Here is a 25,469-nt window from a genome sequence, read left to right as displayed (position 1 = left end):
ATCTCCCTGCCTGACGCCTTTCTTTATTGGGATTTTGTTGCTTTCTTTATGGAGGGCTACTGTGGCTGTGGAGCCGCTATAGATATCTTTCAGTATTTTTACATACGGCTCGTCCACACCCCTGATTCCGTAACGCCTCCATGACGGCTGAGCTTTCGACTACGAATGGTAGAAACGCTAGAAAACGTGTTTGCGTTTGAGTTTCCGGTTAACAGAATTATGTTTTCTTGTATAGTCGTCTTGCAATCCGACAGTATCACGTCTGCAGGTTGTGCGTAGGTACTTCTTTAGCATTTTTATGACGCACTTTATTTGAGAAATTCAATTACTTCAGTAAATTCCCTCCGTTACACGCAGGCTAGGGTGTGCATTGTTCGGAACGATTTTTCGCGAAACGACTGTCGACGCTCGACGCGGTGCACCAACGCCGGCTTTTCTTCGACATAGGGCCCTTAACGTTATCGTGATGATGCAGTTTGCGAAAGAAACTGCTGCTAAATGCGTTTGTCTTGATGAAAAAAGGTGCAGGTGCTCTATTTCGAGCATGGAGACTTTCTTAGTTGTGTGGGGCTTTACACATGCTGGGATGGTAAGTTTATTATTGCCAGTTACATAGGTATGGCAAAAACGCGTTTGCTTATTTCCAGCGAGTCTCCTGCAAACAAATACAATCGTGAGGCAAAAATCGTGTGGACGAGTCATATGTGCGGTATTGAAAATATACCGCAGTGGCTTTCTGTGAATTCGGTCCAGCTGTGCATTTTCGCCTTTATTATGTAGGTTCCTCAGAATAACGACGTGTTCTAGGTTAGCCCTCGCATAGCTGTTGTAAATGGGACCTTGAACAGAACTTGTGATGCATCGTAAGGTTTTCTCGATTTTGTCAAGGTTTCGCCGATGCAAGCTCTATCCCGATGGTATGATTTTGGAATCACTAATAGCGTTCAACAGTTAACTTTCACAGATTACACAAACATGTGTATCTTAAGTAAAAGTATTAGAGGCAGGCAGCTTTTGTTGAATATACTTGTGTTGTTTAAAGGAAGCAAACGTGAGTGTAGCGCATTGGTCCTTACCTGCGTAACTTTGTCACGGCGTTTCTTTTTTTCTTTGTGAAATTTCTTTGCGCGTCATCCGACAGTCATCAATGATACGAAGTTTGACATGAACTAGACTTTTCACCTTTCCTTCATCTCTGTCCAACTTTGAGCGTTGTCAAATCAGTTTACGCCTTCGAAGTGTTTCAGCGCAATAATCGTTTTGTACATACATACCTGTTATTTTGAACTTGCGAGCTTTGCGCTCTAGTTCCTTTTCTCTGAAATCCTGGAAGCGTAATCTAATGAGCCTTTTTGGCGCCCGTTTTCGTAGACAATATATGCCGATAACAGATAGGCAGTTTACGCCTAACTTCTCATGAAGCAGGTTGTTCTTGAGAAAAGCTTACCCCGATTCATTAAGGTTGCTCGGAATTCCAAGTACACCAAGATTACAAAGTCTACTAAAGTAAAAAGTGTAGCTTGACGTGCGATGACTTCAGAGTCCCCTGTACTGCATCCATAGCTGTTCGTGGATCTGTTGTAACCGTTACACATCGATCAGCCGACCGTGTCTTTCATTCAATGTTTGAAAAGCGGTTTTTATAGTTTCAGAACTCTTAGTATTTTCAAGGGCAAAAGGCTTTCAGGGCTTCAGGTAAAAAAATGCTAGACCATATGGCTTCTTGGCCTTTCATGAAGTTCTTAAACATTTCGTCCACCGAAGGTCCAGAAATTTCTTTGATGACAGCGCGAAGAACTAGCTTGCTAGAGCAAAAGCCCTGATACCCACTGCACAAGCGCGTGTGCGGGCAGGGCAGAATAACTGTAGACTTATCGCAACTACGCACTGAACAGCGGTAAATAAACTGCACAACGAAGGTAAATGGCGTAGTTAGGGATCTTTGCCCATCATCGCCGCCGCGCCATCTGAAAAGTCCCACGGGAACCTGCCCATTTATACCTGCGGCCTCCGGGGACGTCAGGAACCTAAGATTGGTCTAGTGGAGTGGAACTCTCGTGCCAGTGATATAAGGCCCTGCTAGGTTGTGGATGACAGTTGCCTTGTTTGGCTAAATTTGCGATACTGATTGCGCCCCGCTGACACCGCGTGCAGGCCCTGTGCAACAAATATAAATGGAATGACCAGAAGTATTTGCCGATCAGCATCGCCGTGCCCTGTGCTTCGCGGGCGTTATCCTCGTCCGCGCCGGCCAAGATGTGGTCAGTGTTCTTGCTTTGAAAGCGACAAAGCCTGCTTGTAGCGTGTTTGTGTATAACGTAGCGAAACCGCGGCCCCCAAAACAGGTGACGCGCGTGCTCTTCATGCCTGCAGAAACTGCGATATGCGATCTGCGAAATGTAAAGATACTTACCATATCGTAGCGCTTGATGTACACAGCAGGGGAGAATTCGACCTGAATGTAATTGGCACCATTAGAGTCGTATATGGCCGTGGAGGTGAAGTCAAAACTAGTAGTCACAATGTATGCTACGGGTGATAGGCGTATATTATAGCAGAGCTCAGAGTCCTGCTTCAAAGCGCCGCTTTGGAACTCCACTTTGTGCTTATTGTTCCTATAATCTCTAAGTTGTAACCAATGCCTGCAATAATAGAGAAATGGGCTCTGCTGTAACAAAATTCTTCACACTTGATTAAAAGAAACGGTTCCGCAAGCTCGTTAGAACAATTAAATAAGGCAACGTCAAAAATCGGTACCTGTGTATGCGTGGGGAGTGCGTCAAAACTATACCAGATGACAGAAGAAAAATAATGGCCAGAAACACTTAAGGCTACCCAGGTGTGCGAATGCGAAGCATTATACATCCTTTGGTGAAATTTTTTCGATTGAGGACGCGTGTGAGGCACCACCCATACTTCACACGCTCATGACGTGGAGCCACCTTCTCCTTATCGGCCTCGCCGACAAGTGTCCAGTCGTGCACCCACTAGGCCACGCCTTTAGTCAGCCAGAAACGTGGCTCCACTGTGGCGTCGGGGAAGAGGGCCCATCCCGCACCACGGAGGCCCGTCTTCTATTTCCACCCATACCAATTGTTCCGATTTTTTTTTTCAGAGCCACTTCTTTGTGTACAGGAACCTCCATGAGAAATCAGGTGTCAGTCACAGGATTCATGATGGCTTTTTCCTCTTTGCGCCTTCGTCAATTTTTTATGATCGCTTGGTCACGCCGTCACTGACCACGCCAGATTTTCGAGTAATGGGGCGTATAATTTTTTCGAAATAAAGGACAATAAACACTCTTTGTGACGCACAGTGCCGCCATCTGGCATTACTGAACATTGTTGTAGAAAGAATGTTGGTGATAAATTATGGGTTAATAGGCCTTGTCGCGAGACTGCAGTCAGTGCCTGTGTAAAGCTACTACGCCTTTGTCTACTGAATACGTTTATGTCGACGTTTATTATGGTCGGAGCCAGTGTTTGTTCCATCAAAGCCGTCTCGATCATCGCTGTTCTATTGTCGGCAAATCGCAACTCTTTGTTTCTGCATCCTGAACTACGCTCCAAAGGAACTCTGCAAGTATGCCCTTTCTGAAGGCGGCCTACATAACGAGGGAAGGTGCGAACTCTTCATTGCTATGCTGTGCAGCAACTGCAGGCACATAGCTCCGACCTTTTTATGGGATATGTCTGGTGTAAGTGGTTTGTTTCACAGCTAAATTTGGTACATGTTAATTAACAGTGTATTACTCACTTGGACAGACAACGACAGGCGCAGCGGTTATTGTAGTGTAACGCCAGCTGCATAACTGCTCATTTAGACACAATTACAAGAGGAGAGCTGGGAGCAGACTTCAAGAATATAACGTCCTCGGTATGCCTGAGTCGAGCGAGTTGACCCGTGCTAACTGCTGCGAAATCTGTTTTCCGTGTCGGGGGTCGGACTAACCGAGGGAAAGGAGACATGCACGCGACCGCACGAAAACTGTCGCACTGGTGTTGAGTGTCAAATTTAGAGTTGTGCAGTGGAGGGTCGTGACAGACATCGGGTATTGTATTACCAAAAAAGTAGGTCCCTGCCCTACGGCTTCCGTATTCTCTCCTTTTTGCCTACCTCTAAATATATGTTCGCATACTGTAAATATTGTAGCGAAGAAGACAGGCGTGAACTACAGGCGCATTGTCAACGCCTCGCTCGATAACAGAGCTCGCGCTGGGTGCCCAACGCCTGATCAAGAGGCCAGGCTGCGTGTCGTGTTACGTTATTACGTCATGTTACGTCATTGTTCATTAAACCGCATTACAGATTTATAAACTATATACTGATGTATATACACTATACTGATGGGCGACTTCAAAGCTAGGGTAGGCAAGATGAGGCTGGAGACAAGTCAGTGAGGGAATATGGCATATGCTCTAGGAATAGCAGGGAAGAGTTATTAGTAGAATTTGGAGAACAGAATATTATGCGGATAATGAATACCTTCTTCCGCCGGCGGGAAAGTCGAAACTCGACGTGGAGGAGCCCGAATGGCGAGACTAGATACGCAATGGGCTTTATAATCGGCGCTAACCCTGGCATCCTACAAGACATGCACGTGCACGGCAAGGTGCGCTGGAGTGACCATAGGATGGTAAGAACTCGAATTTGCCTAAACATGAGGAGGGACCTGAAGAAACTGGTTCTTAAGAAGGCGGTCAATGAGTTAGTTGTAAGAGGGAAAATAGAAGAATTCCGGATCAAGCTACAGAACAGCTATTAGGCTTTAACTCAGGACGAGGACCTTAGTGTTGAAGCAATGAACCGCACTTTTGTGGGCATCATTAAAGAATGTGGACTGTAAGTCGGTTGTAACGCCGTTAGACAGGATACGAGTAAGCTATCGCAGGCGACGAAGGATCTGATCAAGAAACGCAAATGTATGAAAGCCTCTAACCCTACAGGTAGAATAGAACTGGCACAACATTCCATGTTAATCAACAAGCGTGAAACAGCTGACATCAGGCAGTATAATATAGATAGAATTGAACACGCTATCAGCAATAGAGGAAGCCTAAAAGCAGTGAAGAAGAAACTAATAATAGGAAAGACTCAGATGTACGCGTTAAGAGACAAAGCCGGCAATATCAATACTAATATGGATGAGATAGTTCAAGTGGCTGAGGAGTTGTATATATAATTATACAGACCAGTGGCACCCACGACCACAATGGAAGAGAGATTAGTCTAGACGTGGATGTGGATTAGTCTAGACGTAGATGTGGAATCCCACAAGTAACGCCGGAAGAAGTAAAGAAAGCCTTGGGAGCTATGCAAAGAGGGAAAGCAGCTGGGTACGATCAGGTAACAGCGGATTTGTTGAAGGTTGGTGGAGAGATTGTTCTAATGAAACTGGCCACCCACTATATGCAGTGTCCCATGACCTCGAGTGTACCTGAATTATGGAAAAACGCTAACACAAACCTAATCCATAAGATAGGGGACGCCAAGGACTTGACAAATTATAGACCGATCAGCTACTGTCCGTTGCCTAAACAGTGTTTACTTAGGTAATCGCAAATAGAATCAGGAACATCTTCGACTTCTGTCAACCGAAGGACCAGGCAGGATTCCGTAAAGGCTACTCAACAACAGACCATATTCACACTATCAATCAGGTGATAAAGAAATGTGCGGAATATAACCACCCTTATATATAGCTTTCATTGATTACGAGAAAACGTTTGATTCAGTCGAAACCTCAGGAGTCATGGAGGCATTACGGAATCAGGGTGTAGACGAGCCGTATAGAAATATACTGAAATATATCTATAGTGGCTCCACAGCCACCGTAGTCCTCCATAAAGAAAGCAACAAAATCCCAATAAAGAAAGGCGTCAGGCAGAGAGATACGACCTCTCCAATGCTATTCACAGCCTGTTTCCTGGTGGTATTCAGAGATCTGGATTGGGAAGTATTGGGGATAAGAGGTAATGGAAAATACCTTAGTAACTTGCGATTCGCTGATGATGTTGCCTTGCTTATTAACTCAGGGGACCAATTGCAATGCATGCTAACTGACCTGAAAATGCAACGCAGAAATGTGGGTCTAAAAATTAACCTGCTGAAAACTAAAGCAATGTTTAACAGTCTCGGAAGAGAACAGCCGTTTACAATAGGTAGCGAGGCACTGGAAGTTGTCGGAGTACATCTACTTATGGCATGTAGTGATCGCGGATGCGGATCACGAGACTGAAATAATCAGTATAAGAATAGGCTGAGGTGCGTTTGGCAGGCATTCTCAGATCATGAACAGCAGTTTGCCACTATCCCTCAATGGAAAAGTGTGTAATAGCTGCGTCTTACCAGTACTCACGTACGGGGCAGAAATCTGGAGGCTTACGAAAAGGGTCGTACTTAAATTAAGGACGACGCAACGAGCTATGGAAAGAACAATGATGGGCGTAACGTTAAGGGACAAGAAAAGAGCAGATTGGGTGAAGGAACAAACGCGAGTTAAGGACAGCTTAGTTGAAATCGACAAAAAGAAATTGGCATAGGCAGGACATGTAATGAGGAGGGAAGATAGCCGATGGCTATTAAGGGTTACGGACTGCATTCCAAGGGAAGGGAAGCGTAGCAGGGGGCGGCAGAAAGTTACGTGCGCGGATGAGATTAAGAATTTTGCAGGCACGAGATGGCCACAATTAGTACATAACCGGGGTGTTTGGCGAAGTATTGGTGAGGCCTTCGCCCTGCAGTAACCAGGCTGCTGCTGCTGCTGATGATGATGATGATGTATTTGGTGGAGGTTGCTAGATTATCCTCATACTGGAACTCTGTAGCGAGAAGTTGCCTCCCATCATGCCTGACGACCCGAGCCAAACACCTACGCAGGCCTCGTCCAACGATCTCTGTTCCGGCTCGTTGCTTCAAAGGGATACAGCATTGTTCGGTAGCTCTGACGAAAACGACGTCAAAGCCTGGCTCTTATCTTACGAACGCGGGAGTGCCCACAACAAATAGGGCGATGATCAAGAGCTGAACAACGCAGCCTTCTACCTCACGGTCGTAACGTCGTGTGGTTCCGCAACCACGAAGCTGACCTTCTCCCCTGGTTCAACTTCAAGACGAGCTTCACCCAAGTTTCGGTTGCCACACGATGCGGAAAGATCGTGCCGAACAGCGGTTGCATAAGCGTTCCCAGCAGCCCGATGAGACATTCGACTACATTGAAAAGGTTGTCGAAATTTGCAACCGCGTCAATGCACCAATGACCGAATCCGATATGAGCTTTCATAGTTTGAAGGCCATCGAAGACGACGCCTTTCCAATTGTTCTATAGGAAAACACGCAGACCATCATCGAAGTCACTGATCTTTGTCAGAGTTACGATGCGTCGTCGTCCAACTCTTCCCTGACAGCAAAACTAGTCGCCGCAGTTCCCGAGACAAGAATGGTTCGCTATTCTCGGACAAACCTTATTGAAGTATCTGTAGGTTCAAGTGTTGCACTTCCACTAGTCGACAAAGGAGCTACCGTTTCTGTAATTACCAAAGAACTTTATCGCTCGCAAAGAAAAGTAACGAAACCCTTGTCTGCCCTATCGCTCCTTATAGCAAGCGCACGGAATATTACCCCTGTTGCTGCATGCAATAGCTGCATAGCCATTCAAGTATTCATGCACACGGTCGAATTTTTCGTTCTGTCTTCACGTTCATGCCTAATGTTGGGGTGGGACTTTCTTTCCGATCACACCGCCGTCATTGACTGTTCTCGCACCGAAGTCGAATTTTTCGCCGCTTCCTGACGCCTAACATCATGATGCTGATGATTCCGGCGTCAAGCTGCTCGTTGCTCACGACACTGCGATACCTCCGCACTCATATGTGATTTCGAGTGCCTGCTCCAATGCTGTTACAGATACCATTGCTCTTTTTACACCGCGGCGCATTTTTGTTCATCGACGATTTCCTCTTCCTTTCGCTGTCATCTCTGTCAACGGGAGCTTCACACATATGGTTGCTCCGACGGTTATGCCTCCCCCTTCACTTTTTGTCACGGTGAGTGCATCGGACGTCTCGAGCGCATCGACTCTATAATCAACTTCGACGTACTTGTTGATGGCCCCTGCTCCGAAATCTGTACACTGGCTTGTTCTCCTGCTTGCCCCCTGTGTCCACGGGACGTCTTTGGCAGTTCTATGGATACAAACGTGAGCCTCGCACAATGTTCCCAGCTTCTTAAGCTGCTTCACAAGTACTCCTCTTCATTGGACTGTCAACAAGCGGCTTCGGACCGCACATCAGCGGTGTATCACGAGATTGATGCGGGTGGCCACGCTTCGCTGCGCCGACGACCTTGTCGCGTGTCACCCACAGAGCGCCGTGCTATTCAAGACCAAGTCAGCGATATCCTTCACCGCGGAGTTGTACAACCTTCAAACTGTCCCAGCGCGTCCTGTGGTGCTTGTGAAGAAAAAAAAAATGGGTCCATCCGGTGTTGCTTGGCCTATCGCCGTCTTAACACGATAGCGCGCAGAGACGTACGTCCTTTGGTGCGCATTGACGACGCCCTCGATTATTTGCAAGAAGCGAACTACTTTTCCTCATTACACTTAAGTTCCGGCTATTCGCAAGCGCCCATGGCTCGAGCCGATCACCCAAGGACTGCTTTTGTAACAGCAGATGGTCTGTATCAATTTCTCGTTACGCCGTTTGGTCTTTGCAATGCTCCTGATACTTAAGAACGGATGATGGACAATCTCCTCCGTCGTCTAAAAAGAAAGACGTGCTTATGTTACGTTGAGAACGTGGTTGTCTTTTTTCCTTACTTTGCCTGCCACCTGTGCCGTATCGAGCAAGTCTTGCAGTGCTTAATTAACGCGGACTTCCAACTCAATATGAAAAAATTTCGCTTTGAGCCAAGCAACTTACAATACTCAGACAAGTGATTCCGATAGGGCATTTAACGCGATGCTTTACGCTTCGCGATGTCACCAATTTCCCGAAACCGGCTACCCTGTAGGAACTTGAAAGCTTCATTGGGTTCTGCTCGTACTTTCATCCTTTTATGAAGAATTTCTTTCTATCATTGCTCCGTTAACTCAACTCCTGCGAGGCGACACCGGCCTTTCTGCCGGGTCCCTAGGTTGCGACGACACGCTTACCACATTGCGCCATCCGCTCACATCGCGAGCGCCGTCTGCTCATTTCGCTCGCATCCTATGCTGCGCCATTTCGACCCCATAGCTCCAGCTAAACTTCACACAAACGCCAGCGGAATAGGACATGGAGCACCATGCCTGGTCAGCGCAAAAGTGGATACGTTGAATATGTAGTAGCTTACGCCAATAGGACACTAACCAATGCCGAATCCAGTTACTCCGTCACTGATAAGAAGTGCTTAGCTATAATTTGGACCCTCGGAAAATTTCTATCATAATTCCACGGCCGTCCCTTTGATGTCGTTAAGGACCACCGCGCCCTGTGTTGGCTGTCGCCATTCAAAGACCCATCAGGCCGCCTCTCCCGCTGGGCCTTCCGGTTACAATACTTCGACATGCGCGTTATTTATCCATCTGGCCGCAAACACACCGACACAGACGCTCTCTCTCGCCCCTCTACGTCAAGTGGCACGGTTTGGCTTTCTGCCATTGGCTCGGTGTTTTTGTCACGAGCGCCCATTGATATCGCTGCGGTGCAGCCCAAAGTTCCGTGGATTGCGGCTCTTTTGGACTGCTTACCTGACTCCACGGCGACTCGCCCTTCCCGTACTCTCTGCCGTCAAGCTTCCCACTTTGCGGGTGAGGGATGGATTGCTCTATCGCCACAACTGCACTATCAGCGATCGAAAGAGGTTGTTAGTCGTCTCTGACCATCTCCGCGTTCCATGTAGACCCACAACGCGCCCACGCTGCCCTCTTCTGAACGTGCACCAGGCTCCACTTGTGCTTTTATTGGCTTGGGACGTACACCTTTGGTCAGACGTACGTCCGCTCACGTCAGAATACCAACGCCGCTAGTCTCCTGCCCGGCGTCCTTGTGATCCCTTGCAGCCAATCCCGCCCCTCGCGACCATTTTACCGCGTAGACATCGACCTCTACGGGCCTTTACCCTGCGCACCTGCTGGGAATTGATGGATTGTTGTCACTGTAGATCACCTTACGCGCTATGCAGAAACAGCTGCCCTACCAAACGCCACAGCCCGCGATGTTGCGTGTTTTCTATTGCAACACTTTGTACATCGCCGTGGTGCGCCCCTGGGAAATTTTAGCGACAGAGGACGTGTCTTCCTTTCTGATGTAGTTGACATGCTCCTTACTGCATGCCGTACTCTCCATTGCACCACTTCTGCCTATCATCCACAGACTATGGCGTGGCTGGGTGATTCAGTCGCACTTTAGATGATTGAATCTTATGCAGTACGTCTGTGCCCTCCAGGACTAATTTGTCATCCTCACTTTTGGATTTCGGCCCAGCCGCCTTGTTCCGAATGAAGGCGAAAATTTTACTATTGTGAATCTCGGGGGCAGGCAGAACTTTAAACGTTCTCGAGGATTTCCCTTGCTTCTGTTGGTAACTTCGCGCTCCCAATTTGGGTGACAACCTGATTGGTGGGTTAAGGTACAGGTTTCTTCTGAACAGGAGCGGGAAAGGTGTGAGCCACAATCAAGTGGCTGGCCTGCACACCAAAGTTCTAGGCGACACGTTCGATGGTATTGTGCCGCAGGTGCTTCTTGAACGCGTACCGTGAGTTGTTCAGGAGGCATACCTGATGCGGATCTTCGGCTCGGAGATTGCGGCACAAAATGAGACCCTGGTTCAGAGAATGCGGTACAGAACCGAAGAGGAATGCTACTTTCGGAAAGAGGACATAGTTCTTCATGGCGAACAAGAGCAGGGTATGGACATAAGCCGGAACCAGAAGTTTTGTGTACTAATCCTATACGACGCTGCACGGGAAAAACTAAAGCTACAGAAGGGCCCGCTGTAGAAGAAATATAATGAACAAGAGTGCTAAATTCAGCTGATTGAACAATATAATGTACTGGACAAACAGCGAACTGATGAGCCCCAACGGAAGACGAAAACGTAAATGCGGAATACTAGCAAGTGGTTTTGTTCGAGGAACAGAAATTCGAACAAGAAAGCGGGATGCAATAAGACATGAATGTAAACGTACAAAAATATAATGCACAACTCATCTCACGATAACTGTCGATATCAGTGGGAATAGCAATCGAGCAATGTAGCGGCCGACCAATTCCCGGAGTCGCGTTTGTGTAACACGTGTTGTGGTATCTCAGAGACTTTTGTTGCTTCGGTTGTATGCCACGTATCCTGATACAATTCCATTTTCCTATGGCACTCACTAGCCAATGTCGCCCCCGAGCATAGAGACATGACCACTACTCTGTGAGGTTAAGAGATTGACGATGAAATGAGAAGGAACGAATGATTTTGGTGAAACTGCGAAGGCATATAACGACAGTAGCGTGACGACAAGGAGATTTCGATTCTTAAATTATGAGAAAGGCATAACGAAGACATCTGCAAAAAAAAAATAAAAAAACATGACGGCGACTGCGTCAAAACGATGAAGTGACGGCAACCGGATGAGGAAACGAGAATGGCAACGATGGCACCACCAAGACTGCTTTCCAACGACGGTATGATAATGGATGTATGACAATATATGTGCCATAACGGCGTAATGATGACGATGGCATAATCACGATTCAGTGAAGACTGCATGATTACGATAGAATGACAAACACGGAAAGACGTCGAGGGATCGGCGAAGGAGGTACGACCACTACGTCATGACGACAGCGGTATGACAAAAAATGATCACAATGACGACATAACGACAGTAGGATGTCGGAGATGCACCGGTGATGACGGATTGACCACGACGGCACCACGACAACGCTATGAGGACAAAAGCATGACGACTATGCAGTGAAAGCACATACGTCACAGCGGCATGATGCAAATGGTGCCGAGGAGTGCATCATGTGAATGACGCGGCATTAACTGCGTCAGAAGAGCTGTATAGCGAAGATGCGGTGATGAAGACTGCATGACAAGAGTCGGATCACGAAGCTGCACTGACGATGGTGACACGACCACGACGGCACCACGACGACGGTGTGAGAATGGAGGCATGATAGGTAATGTTTTATGATTATGGCATGACAAGAGCGACATAACCTCTAGTGAATAACGACTTCATGATTATAAAACAGTGACGAAGAAAGATTAACGTCGATGGAATGACGAAGTGACGTTACAGAAGCTGTGTTGTTAAAACGACAGCGTGACGACGGTGGCATGCCGACCACTGTGTGACGACGATAGTGTGATCACGGCAAGGCGAGACTAAGATGGCAAAGCGGGGACGCAACGACCCCGATGGCATAACCACCCTGAACACATACCTAGCTGCGCAAACAAGTAGCCAGCTTGGACCACTGCGTCGCAGTAGTTGGCATGACAACGACAGCACGACACGAGTCAGATAACGAAGCTTGAACGACAACTATTCAATGAGCACGAAGGCGTCACTTTTGCTGGGGGATGGCGCATGCATGACGACTGAATGATGCAGATAGAATGACGATGATGAGATGGCGAGTGTCCGATGAGAAAACTGGAATGACGCGATGCTACGAACCCGTCGATGTCACCACAACGTAGCCATACATACAGTAGACAGTTACCTATGAGACACCTTGGAGCACTGGGTCAGGTGAGAAAGCGAAAGGATGACGGCATGACAATATTAAGATCACGAAGCTGCATATGCGACAACATAGCAGTCACGACGGCGTCATTACCAGGATCACATACCTACTGGCCCAAACATTTTGAAAAGAAGTCGTAAGAGGCCAGTAGATAGATAGATAGATAGATAGATAGATAGATAGATAGATAGATAGATAGATAGATAGATAGATAGATAGATAGATAGATAGATAGATAGATAGATAGATAGATAGATAGACAGACAGACAGACAGACAGACAGACAGACAGACAGACAGACAGACAGACAGACAGACAGATAGATAGATAGATAGATAGATAGATAGATAGATAGATAGATAGATAGATAGATAGATAGATAGATAGATAGATAGATAGATAGATAGATAGATAGATAGATAGATAGATAGATAGATAGATAGATAGATAGATAGATAGATAGATAGATAGATAGATAGATAGATAGATTCAAAACGGCTAAAGTAGGCAAAGAATCCTGTTCCCCTTAAAAGAAACAGATAAAGCAGCTAGTTGTAAATTATCGAGTAGGGAAAGAACTACGGCCGGCCGGCCACCATTACTAACCCCTTTTATCATGCAGGCGAATGGTTTCCACGAATAAGTGCCTGTTCAACCGGCATTTAGGACTTGTGTTGTTCCTAAGCCTACGATGCATTGCTTGGACCTCTCCATGAAGGCATCAGGACGTATATATGGCAAGGCAACTCAAGTTTCCAGAACTCACGCAAGAATAGCCATGATCAAACTTACGGATGTCCTTTTTTTCTGCATTCGTACTTCGAATTAAAGATGTCTGTAATCATAAAAATAATGCGTTGCCATGGCTTCCTGCACAGGGTCCGTGCTAAGCGGGGGTTTGCTGGCACAATACAACGGGCACTTGGAAGTCGAATTAGGAACAGCTGCCAACTCCAAGATATGTAGGTATGCGGATGACAATCCTACTGTTTTGTTTGTACGACTTTGACCACCTTTCTCGCTGAAGTAGGAAAAAGAATAGGTATTCTTGCTGCAGCCTTTTTTGCCCACTCCTAAAAAGTACTGCATGAACTCCAGTATTGGTACCTCCGCATGGTACTCTATTTTAATAAGGACCACGTATGTGGTCCTCACAGCGTGTGTGTAGTGTTTGTGGGCTTGGTAATACCAATCTCCACGTGAGCGTCATGATAAAACAAGTTTTATACTATAAAGCATGCATTCTTGCGTAGGCGTTCGTCGGGTTTCTATTCAGTATGTTGGTGATATGTCCTCTTATGACGGGAGTTCAGCAGTCTAGACTAGGCGTATTTTAGCAATGGATATAGAGAGCGGACATGAATGTTTATTTGAATGTTACGTAGGCGCTCAAGCTCTTAGAAGAAAGAATATTACGGCCCTCTACTCAGGGCCTTACACGCGACTCTATCACGGATGTTTACCTAACGTATCATAATTGTGAGTGCTCTGTCTAACTCATTTTTCGGTTGCTTAACACCTTTAATTGAAATCGTAGAAAGCAGATGTGTAGCATAATTCTATATTCAGGATAAGCGTAATACTTACGGTGCAGATTTTTCTACTAAAACACATTGGATAACTCCAACGGTTCCTGTTGGAACCCACTGTTTTTCAAGGTATGACTTCGTCCCCTAAAAAATAAAACACGCGTAGTGAATATCAGGTATTAAAATTTATGTCATACCGCCCTAATTAAATGTTCATAGATCTCAGTGCTCATCGCACAAACTCGCTTCGAATAAATAACACTGCACGAGAGAATGGCTCAACTTCTTTTAAATTTTCCTTTAGATAATAATCTCAGACATTAAGAGGTGAAGCGCTTGAGAAAAAAATGTCCGTTTATTCGGCTTGTCAAGGCGGGGCGCGTAAAACGTTGCGTTGTCTGACACTTTTGTTGCCTCTAAAAATGTGCTCACTTTTGGGGCTCTTAAGTTTCAAAGTTTTTTTTGAGGACGTAGTAATAGATGGGTAATGAACGCGCCGATGAAGCTGGTCTATGTGCTCATGAAGACGGCGTGCATGGAACCTATTCCGCTGTAAAGAACAGATTCAGTAGCGCAACTGCGAGGTCTTGCATATGGTGCGTCACACTCATCGTGGTACACATTTAACTTTCCAGCACACACGTCTACATTGACTGGATCCCCCTGTCTGCAGCTTCATGCTACACCTGGACTATGGCGACCCGAGACAACGGTACTTTACCAATCGTGGCTCGGCGTCGCATTTACGAAGTCGTCTGCTTTCCGCATTGGTTGGGACGATGGCGCTCCGTCTGACCACTGCGGCGACGAGAAAACTATCGAACAAGTTCTTTGTCATTGTGCCCGATCCAGCGGACACAGGCAGCCATTCCCAACCGCGCGGGTGCGTCTTGATAACCGGTCGTTTTGGGAGCAGACAGTCCTGGAACGCCGACCTATGCAGTCGTCACACCATAAGACTGTGAAGACACTCTTGTAATCGTTTACGTTCTAGTGGCCTGTTGGAGGCACTGTAACTCTCATGGACGTTCAGGACATTCTTTAAATTTTTTTTCGCTTCTTTACTTTTTCTCCCCACTGTTCTTTTCGCCTTTCGTTTCCCGTTACCCTTCCCCCAGAGGAGAGTAGCACACGAGAATCTTATCCTGTTCATCAATATGCCTCTCCTGTCCCGTTTCTATATCTCTCTTTCATACCGCTATTTTATGCGAGCACTTTGAGCATGCCGGAACGGTATCTCAGGAGAGCTTCGCTTCGAAACACGGAAAACAATTATAAATAAAACGAGCACCGCTTTTAACACAAACTACATTGTCAGCAAAGATATTACAGATATTATGCCGCTTTTAGAAACGGGATATGCACATGAAGATTTCCGCAGGCATTAAAAAAAATTCGCGTTTATTTCCTTGAGGAGGACAAATAAAATTTCTTTATTTTTACATTTCATATAAAAAATTATTGCTATGTCGTAATTTTGAATATATCTAATGCAAAGGGAAGCTTACCCAATAGTCTGATACTTTTAGTTCCGCTGCCGGATTCTCATATGTTAAATGTAGAGAGAGAAGTTTTTGGTGCTCATTCTGGAGGGTGATGTCCCATTTGAAACCTGTGAAAAGGAAACAGGAAACGTGATTGTACAGCGAATGAGTCAACAAAGACGTAGATTGAGCACATTCTATCTTTACATCTGCTTAATTTTCTGAGGATTTCATGTATTGTTCTGCCAGATTGCTTTTCCTGGAAAACTTTCTTTATTCCTAGGAAGCGTTTTCGTTTTTTGTTTTACATTTCCTTTTTCGAGGAACGGTAGAAGCTGAGCAAGTTTTGTAACAATTTGTGCACAAGTTACAAATAGCTTTAGCAACAAGAACCTTATGCGGAAATGGCGAGAAAACTTAACAACGGTGAGTCAAAACACTGTATCATACAATGGTTTTCAAGAAATACAATTAGTGGTAGTATTAAGCGTATTATTTCGCTTACCCAGCTTACAGCATTAGGATGCACCAGGAATGTATTTAGATGCATCGGTGTTTATCTCGAACGAAACATTGGACTCGAGAAATGCAAGCACTCGATTCCGAAGTAACTATGTGTACGAGTTCCTAGTAGGCTGTCCTGCACTTTTATGCCCATACCTAACGAACATTATACTTCTTCAGTCCTGGGTAGCAGTATGCTACCACATTAACATATCTGGTAATTCCCCTTAAGTACCCAGCATGTGCAGAACAGGTCAAGACGAGTTGACGACACAAGAGGAGACAAGACAAGACGAGTGGATATTACGTGCATTTGGCAGGCCTAATATTCATTGCACCTACTCCTGTATTAAGCTCGTTGTTTTACCGTCAAACACTCTTCCAAACGGAGCTGCCGTTGGTTCGAAGGATTAACTTGTAGCATTAACGGAACGCCTTTCCGATGCCGCCAGTACTGTGGCAGCCAGGGAACACCGGCTCCAACAACATCGAGCAGCACAATGGCAACCATTTTTCATAAAAAATCACCCAAGAACATGAGAGCACTAGCGATATAATGCAAAATCATTCCACTGTGACTTCATTCCAATCTCCTGACGTCAATTCACGGAACCACCTCCGCAAGCATGGGTGATGGCCTGCCACGTTACTTGAACATCCTCAGTCAAACTCTTTCCTTTTCAAGCGGCCAGCGATGGAACTTTGCGTATCAACAGCTGCACCGTTAACATACATCCAAAGCAGTTTTCAGCAGCACATGCTGTGATTTCGTGTCATCAATTTTATCGCTTATATTGAGATACACGGGTCAGGATTCCGGCATGACTGGTAGTCGGCGTGCTAGAACGTACTAGAGGATGCGCTTCTACAATAGCGGTTATGGCCTCGCCATGGCTGCAGGCACAGAGCTAAAGCAAATGTTGATAGAGGCGCACATAACCTATCGTCCAAAGTTTCGTACTGTTTTCATGGCTTGTTCTCGTGGTGTCAGCATGCTGAAGCTTCACACTGAAGCTACCACAGTGCCTCCTGCTCAGCTGAGTAGGAGGCACCCCTGTGAAAATGGCCATGACCTTTATGTTTCATGTATGTTTCCTTCTTGTGCCCTACGTGGTCTTTCTGTTCCCTTGTATTTCATGGAAACTTGAGGAAACATACTTCATATGTACTGGATCTTTAGTTATCCTTTCATACGACTCGAGGAATCATTTTCTGGCAGTGACAGCATTGACTGTACATCTGCTAAACGCTTCCTGCTTCACATTGCAGATTTGCCGCCCATGAAAGCCCGAAAACCGTATCAGCATCGCTGGTGAACGTGCCTACAATAAGGGTGACGAACGACTGAGCTGGGCAACTGCGCAAGCCCGGATCATTCCTGTTCAAACGACGCTGAACACCAGGACCTCGTGACCAACTTACAGGCTATAAAGACGGCAATGCTCCGGAGAGACATTTGGCCGCAGTGACAGCATCGACTGTTCATCTGTTAAACGGTTCCTGCTTCACATTGTCGGTTTGCTGCTCACGAAACCCGAAAACCGTATCAGCATCACTGGTGAGCCGGCCTACGATAAAGGTGACGAACTACTTAGCTGCGCAACTGCGCAAAGCCGGATCGTTCCTGTTCAAATGGCGCTGAACACCAGGACCTCGTGACCAACTTACAGCCTATACAGAAGAAAATGCTCGGGAGTGAAATCATTTGGCAGCAGTGACAGCATGTACTGCACATCTGCTAAACGGTTCCTGCTTCACACTGCAGGTTAGCATTCATTTTTTTTGCCTCTTTAAACCTCTTTTGAAGTTTCGCTGTCACTGCTGCCACAGTGTACCACAGTGCCTGTCTATAGTGTTTACGCGGTTGTGTTAAGGTTTGCAAGTGTGCGTAGTTAACTGTAGAAATAGCTTCTGGCAACCTCTGTCGGATATTGCTGAAGCCTTGTTTGAAAAGGGGCTAGCTAGCATTAAAGAGGTATCAAAGGTGCTCGTTGAGATGACCTCGAAATTTGTTGAAGCAATGGGGGACCTGAACAAAGGATATGAACAAAATGAATGCGACGAATAACTCATGAAAGCTGAGCTCAATTCCATCAGCCAATCAATCGGGTACGAGAACGAAAACTTTGAAGATTACCGCAAAGAAATAAAAAGCCTTCGACTTGAGCTTACCTAAATGAAAAACCAGGGCCTGGAATGCAAGAATGGGAACCTAAGATTAAACAAAGAGCTGCAGGAAACGACAAATCAGCTTATTGAGTTAAAGCAGTACAGCAGCCTCAATAACCTTGAATTAAGAGGTGTACCAAAGGTTGACAATGAAGACGTCCTCGGAACAATAGCAAAAGTTGCATCTTCCTTGTGCGTCCAGCTGCGTGATGGTGACATTGACGTAGCTCACCACGTCCCATCGAAGAACAATGCGCCTTCAAACGTGGTTGTGAAGTTCAGATCCAGATCAGTTCATGACAAACTGTTGTAGGCAGCCAAATGAGGCTACTGAATACAGCCATGCTGGATTTTCGGAATAGCGATCCAGTTTACATAAACGAACACTTGAGCCCTGAAAACAAAATCTTGCTTGGAAAAGACATCCAACAATAACGAGAGAAAGGATAGAAATTTGTATGGATTTCTGAGGGGAAAATACAAATGCGGTAATCTGACAACTCCGGAGTAATGCATCTAACACGTAAAGAAGACTTGCCAGAAATAGTTTAATATTTTTTATAACTGCGCACCCTATTCGTTAACAATGCCTTATTCAATGAAACAGATTCAGCAAAATCTACATCAGTTCTTCATTTCAATATGCGTAGTAGTAACCAAAACGTAGACGTGCTTTCTGCTTTCCTGTCCCTACATGCACCTTCGTTCAGTGTCATTGCAACAACTTAAACGTAGCTGTGGAAAACTGAAATAAACAGTCTTCCACGTTACTGAACATGACTGATCGGGCGACTCACGTTAACGTGGGGGTGGCGTTGCATTGTTTGTAAAAGATAATATATCGTAAAATTGCAGCGGCGACATATCATTGCTATGACTTTGACTCTATTTTCATTTCATACGTCATCATTGGTACAGTTTATCGGCCACCGAGCGGTAACCTCGTAGCATTTCTTGATAAGCTGGAAACAATTTTCTGCGCTCTGTCAAAGCAGCGAAATGAACCAGTGAATACAGTAGGCGAGATGAACATAAACACATATAGCATGCATAACCGTGAATACAGCTATTTGTTGTAATCTTAAAGCTATCGTAATTTAATTACTCCACCGACGCGTATTACTAAGGCGCCTTCGTCTTTAATTGACCACGCATTCACAAATCTAGACACTCGGATTATCGGAGGCGTTTACATAGAGCCCATCTCTGATATTCTACCTATCTTTCCGCTTTAGATCATCCAACTAGTGCCAAGGAAATAAGAAACAGCATTGCAATGAAAGTACATTACAAAGTATTACGAGAAGAAATCCTTCGCATTAAATTCAGTGAAATATTCAACAAGGATATCAACATTGAAATAACTAATCTATGTGCGTATCTCAATATCGCTGTAGATAGGAGTAATCGCAAGGCCTCGAAGAGTCAACATGGTACACCCATGTGCCCTTGTATCACAGAGTACATACTTCAAACACGTAAGGCCAAGGAATACTGGCATGAAAAGTGGCGCCTAATAAAGTTAATATATACTACTTACAGCAATTTAATGTACAGCGGAATATATCTGTCGCTATGATTCGATCACGTAAAAGGGCGTATTATGTTCATCTAATTACACATACCGCTGGTAGCACAACAAAGCTGTGGGAAATTAAAAACGAGATCATAGGAAAACAACGCAAGATAACTGTAATTCCTGAAGCCACTGATAAAGATGTTGCAGATAATTTTATCACACACTTCGCATGTATGAGTCCATCCCTGGCTGAAAAGTTTAGTAAATCAGAAAATATACCTATCTTTCAGAGTCCCGTACCTAACACTTTCGTTATGTATACCAGTGAACTTGAAGACGTTATGGAAATAGTAAGATGTCAGCCTCTAAACCCTCTGGACTAGATGGTATTTCTATTCGAATGCTAACAGAGACTACAGATATATTAGGGCCAATATTGTGCCACCTGTTCTATCACTCCGTGAAGTGCTCTAGATAACCGTCTCAACTGAAGATGGCTAAGGTGATCCCTATCTTGAAAGATGGAGACCGAAGTGACCCTTTAAATTACAGGCCAATATCCGTGCCCAGTGCCATTATTACTATAGTTGAAAAAAATTCTAACGCATCGGTTCCACAAATTTATTCATAAGTGCAAGGTTATGTGCCCACAGCAACATGGCTTTCGTCCGAATCATTCAACTTCGACAGCAGTTTTAACATTAATTCAAATGATTATTGTAGCTTTGAAAAATAATATACTTGTCTGTGTCATATTCCAGGCCATAAAAAGCCTTCGATACAGTTGATCACAGCATACTCCTACACAAACTACAACATTGTGATTTTCGCGGTTGCTCATTAGATCTTCTTACTGACTACCTTTATGAACGGGTGCAAGTAGTCAGAATTAAAGGGAAGCTGAAACGTTTTCCAGAAAAAATTAGTGAACATCTGTACATAACGGTTATCAACCCTCCGAATTCGAATATCGTATCGAAATTGAGCGAAAGAAAGCGCAACTATATTTTATTTCGACGAAAAGTGCTGCAGCGGGCACGCCCAGCTCGCGCGTCTCGTTTCCGCCTGTGATTGGTCGGTGCGCCTCGTGACATCAACTTTAGTAACCGACCGCTGCCGCTACACATGAAGCGCGGTGCCAGGTAGTTTGGTACTGTTTTTCGGAGACGGTAATGGAAAATTTAGAGAGACTGCGTTTTCGTGAGGAGTTCGGCGTTACTCCTTACATGTACGAGCCGATTGCGAAGAGCCGGCCTCTCGAAGAAGCAAACGATGCTGGTGCGAGCAGTGCTTTCGACGCGAACGAAAGCAAAGTCTTGGGATCTCCTTGTGTTGGAAATGCTCTTTGGTGAGTATGTTTTTTGCAAAGCGATCTAGTGATCTCGCCGATCTTTCGCCGATCTAGTGAGCTCGCTTCCGGTCAAACAACTGTAGTGTTGTGTTCCTGCATGCCTCCTCGTGGAACGTAAGCGGGGATGCGATCGTCGGCATTTGTGCGCTGTCCAAGCTGTCGGCAATCTACAAAGACGGTTTAAGCGCGTGAAAAGCTTCCCGGTTCATGCAGTACGTGTAGTGACCTTCATCTGTTGACTACCACTCACGTTCATTACCACTCACGTTGACTACCACGCACGTTGACTACCACTCTACATACACGCAGACGCACCAACAAAGGAATGCAGGGTCGATCGAAGCAGATTACGATGGCACGCACGCAGAAACAAGCGAGGTCAGGCACGGTCGTCGACGCTGCGAAGGAACGAAACAGAGTTGACGTCACAGCACCGCGGTTTCCGGTGTCCGCTCCGCTCGCTCACTCAACGGGGGGCGGAGCTACAGCGCAATTTCAACCGATGATTACATCGCTCCTAATTGAAACAAAACCCCCAAATTTTACCTACATGGTTTAAAAAGTTCCCGCATCCGTATATGAGCGTCTTACAGAATTCGATAGATTCTTCAGCTTCCCTTTAACAATTTGAAATAATCACTTAACCGTACGCGCACTGGGTCTCTCAAGAATCCGTCCTTGGACCCCTTTTATTTTTTTTAAACATTAACGACTTCCCACTTATTTTTGGTACAAGTGACGCCCTTATGTACGTCTACGACACTTGTATTGAGTAACAGCCGACAAAATTTCTGATCTGAAAACTAAAGCAAACGAAGAGTTGAAAAAAGCAAGTGAATGGTTTTTAATGAACAAACTTACGAGTAACGGTAATAAAACCGAATATGTGCTATTTCCAACTCGTAACACTACCTTGCCTGCTAAATCATTAGATTTAGAAATAAACGATTTGCGATTTCACGAAGTAAACTCGTTTCAATATCTTGGCGTGATTTTCGACAGAAATCTGCACTTTCAAGAACAAACAAGCGCAGTTTGTGAAAAGCTCCAATCAGGATGCTATGCCCTTCCACAAGTACGGCATAATCTCGATAATAAGACACTGCGTATTTTATATTTTGCACTCATCCATGGCCATATCACATATTGTAATGAATCATGGGGTGCGACACACAAAACTTACCTTGAACTTGTACGCAAACTTCAAAAGCGGGCCCTGAGAATAATTACCCATTCATATTGCGATGAAACAAGTCTGATCTTAGTTAATAGAATGAATGTTTTGCCGTATGATAAGATTCACGAATTAAAAATTGCCACGCGTGCCTTCGACATTGTTAAATACAACCTGCCTTTTAAAGTTTCTACATTTTAGTCATCGTTTCGTGCTACCAGAAATCAAACGTGCGGTAATTTTAATCTTCCTCCAACTAAAAATATTTACGGACAAAGTTTGCTATAGATTTCAGGGTCTACCAGCAGAAACAACACAAGCAAATAATTTTACATCCGTGCTTAAGAAATACTTGCTTAGCCTCAATAATGCTTTTCAATGTGAACAATCTTGATTTCCTTTCTTTTCTTTACTAACTCGCTGAAACCTTCTGAGCATATCTAACTAGTGCTTCAATTTTGTCGAGATTAATAATGTATGCTCATAATTATGCAGGAACTTGCCTGAAATCCACCTAACTAATGTATTATGTGTTTACTTAGAAATGTTTAACAGTACCACATGTTTTTCACTGTTTCGTATTTCATTATGTATACTCATGCAATTTAATGGTATGCGACAAATATGTGTATGCACGTGATGTATCTTTCTTCCTTTGTACTTGCAATTATTATTCATTTTTCATTGGACCCGCAACTAGGCTGTGTGTTGGACCCACAGCTAGGCTGTGGCTGTGGGTCCAACTAGTTTTGCTATTTGTGTATGTTCTATATGTGCAAATAAAGAATGCAATTGAATTGAAACATATTCTTTCGTGTAGTATGTGTCCTTTGTGCTTACGGCAGGATGTTACCTGTATGTGCACTCTATGTTAGCTCTGCACTCCTTCGAGTGCACATCCAGGTAAGATAGAGTGCATACAGTGATTATCAGTTAAGACATGCTAGAGATAGATAATGTAACTGTAAGATATAGTATTTCCTGGCCTCTCCAGGTAAAGAGCAAGGGGGGGGGGGAGCTGGGCCTTTTCGGACTTCCGGTCTTGTTATTATGCCTTCCCTCTCTTACTTTACGAAAATAATCTAATGCAATAAAGACCGCGCACTAACAAATGCAGAACCTACGGCCGCTGGTAGAGGTTCATTTCTTCAGAACACTACGTGTGATTGCTCTGTTGACCTTAGCAGCGGTAGTAGTACGGCAGCGCCGATCTCGCGAATGCTTGCTTGGGTGCACAACTGAATAATTTGTAACTGTAAGTGGGCTGTGTATTGAAAATTCTATACAGAGCATGGCCCTATTTATTTGTTTGCACGTGCATGCGAGCAGTACGCCTATTTCACTTCTGCCAAAGCTGCAGCTGCCGTAGCAAACGAGCCATCATCGCGTTTTGCCACCCTTTTTCGATACGGTACAAAGAAATGTTTACCGCTGATTGAAGATGTGGTCGCATAGCCTCCTAAACACAACACTTAGCGCCGCAAGAAGCGTGTACATAGGCGGTGATCAGCAATTTCTGCTCGGCGGGTCTCGCAGTTACCTGTAGACGCGGTCCGCCTTTGCAAGCAGATGGAGCTGCACATGCTGCGCGCTGATTGCTCGTGTCCGCCAGCGAATGTTTGCGCCTAGTCCACCTGAAATCCCTCTATATGCTTGATAAAAGCGACAGCACACCCAGGTACTTTGATGGAAATAAATAGTGTTTAAACACCAGCCGTCTTTCCAGCTAAGACTAAGTCTCACTAACAACAAAAACAAAAAACTAGATCCCGAAGACCGTGCTTTCCCAAGCGGCATTCTCCAGAAGCGAACGTTGATTTCGGACGCTACATTCATTTGTTAGCCAGGGTGCGGCTCTGCCGCAGCGTGACGCGTATGACCGGTAAAAGTACTGGACGTTATATTGAGCGCGGCCGCTGGACCACATTTATGCGAATGAGTGGTCTTTGCAGAATGAGGGTAATTTAACCATATCTTGGAAGGGCCTAAATAAAATGTGGTCCCTATTCTGTGCATTCACCATCACGAAACCTCTGGACTCGTAACGCTATTATTTCGCCGTAGGTTTTGTGCGATACGCCAGTGTGTACTACAGCGGCCATACGAGCTGCCTTTGTATTCGCCTGTCCGCGTTCTCCTGTGAAAAACGTGGTACTATGGCTTGTAATCGCGGTATCTGGATTAATTTGTTGTAAGTTGCGTTTTCTCCTGCTGCAGTTCGTTGGCAATTCGACAGTGTTCGTGCCGCAAAGAGCTTTGGTGCCGTGGTGACAGCGAGACGAAGAAGCTTCTGATGAGTTCACATCTTCAAAAGTAAGCATGTCTCACGCTTGCGCGCATTTTTCTAGCTTTTAGCTTGTAGTTCATCTGATAAGCTTTGTGCAGCGCGAACAGACCACTTTCGGATCTTAGGTTGTTCATGCGATTCTACATATTTAACAATCAGTTTCCCGAGAGTTACTCCGAAATGTGTTCTTCTCGCTTACTTTCTTGTGCAGTGAAGTTTGCGTTACCACCACTGATTGTTGGGCTGAAAGGCCAAAAATTTACGTAAACGGTGAAAGTTACTGCTTGTTTGGTAGTTTCCCGGCAAGAAATTCTTCCGTGCATGTGCATTTCCGCAGGTTACGTGTGTAATGTATGTCGATGTATGGTGGGCAGCGCAATTGAGTGCGCGACTGTTGTATTTGACAATTGAGCAGATATTCGCTTGTGTGAAGATCTTTTTCTAGATACAGTTTAGCAAGTCCTTCTTCGCGAGAACCTGTCTGCATTGTTTCTATTCTTGAATGTACTCGCGTAGTTGTACTCCATGTTGCACGGCAAACATAGGCCTATATTACAACAGCCAAATTTGTTTTTTTGATCGAGACTTATAAATCAGACGTTGATTTTATTAATATTTGCATCTGCAGAACATCTCAGCGCTTGTGATCTTGCTTTGAGGCAGTAGCTTGCAGCATTGCGTAATAAAATAAGGTGTGCTATTTTGAAGCGATGCTTTCCAC

General features: G+C 45.1%; 1 protein-coding gene and 1 long non-coding RNA gene across 3 annotated transcripts in view; one reads left to right on the top strand and one right to left on the bottom strand.

Moving 5' to 3' along the window:
- The window catches only part of LOC139050826 (uncharacterized), a 139,230-nt gene that overhangs the window by 26,103 nt on the left and 87,658 nt on the right, over positions 1 to 25,469 (bottom strand). For both annotated transcript variants that reach the window (XM_070527601.1, XM_070527602.1), the window contains exons 5-7: positions 15,769 to 15,872; positions 14,319 to 14,404; positions 2,414 to 2,642 (exon numbers count right to left, since the gene is read on the bottom strand). In XM_070527601.1, the coding sequence (XP_070383702.1) occupies positions 2,414 to 2,642; positions 14,319 to 14,404; positions 15,769 to 15,872 (419 nt within the window). The remainder of the gene's footprint in view (positions 1 to 2,413; positions 2,643 to 14,318; positions 14,405 to 15,768; positions 15,873 to 25,469) is intronic.
- LOC139050827 (uncharacterized) lies at positions 796 to 15,733 on the top strand. Its single transcript, XR_011509098.1, has 3 exons — positions 796 to 917; positions 13,610 to 13,697; positions 14,896 to 15,733. It is a non-coding gene; the product is annotated as an uncharacterized lncRNA (long non-coding RNA).

Source organism: Dermacentor albipictus, chromosome 10, assembly GCF_038994185.2.
Source record: "Dermacentor albipictus isolate Rhodes 1998 colony chromosome 10, USDA_Dalb.pri_finalv2, whole genome shotgun sequence".
Lineage (NCBI taxonomy): Eukaryota > Metazoa > Arthropoda > Arachnida > Ixodida > Ixodidae > Dermacentor > Dermacentor albipictus.
The sequence above is the reverse complement of the archived record's forward strand: the minus strand, read 5'-3'. Positions and strand labels throughout refer to the sequence as shown.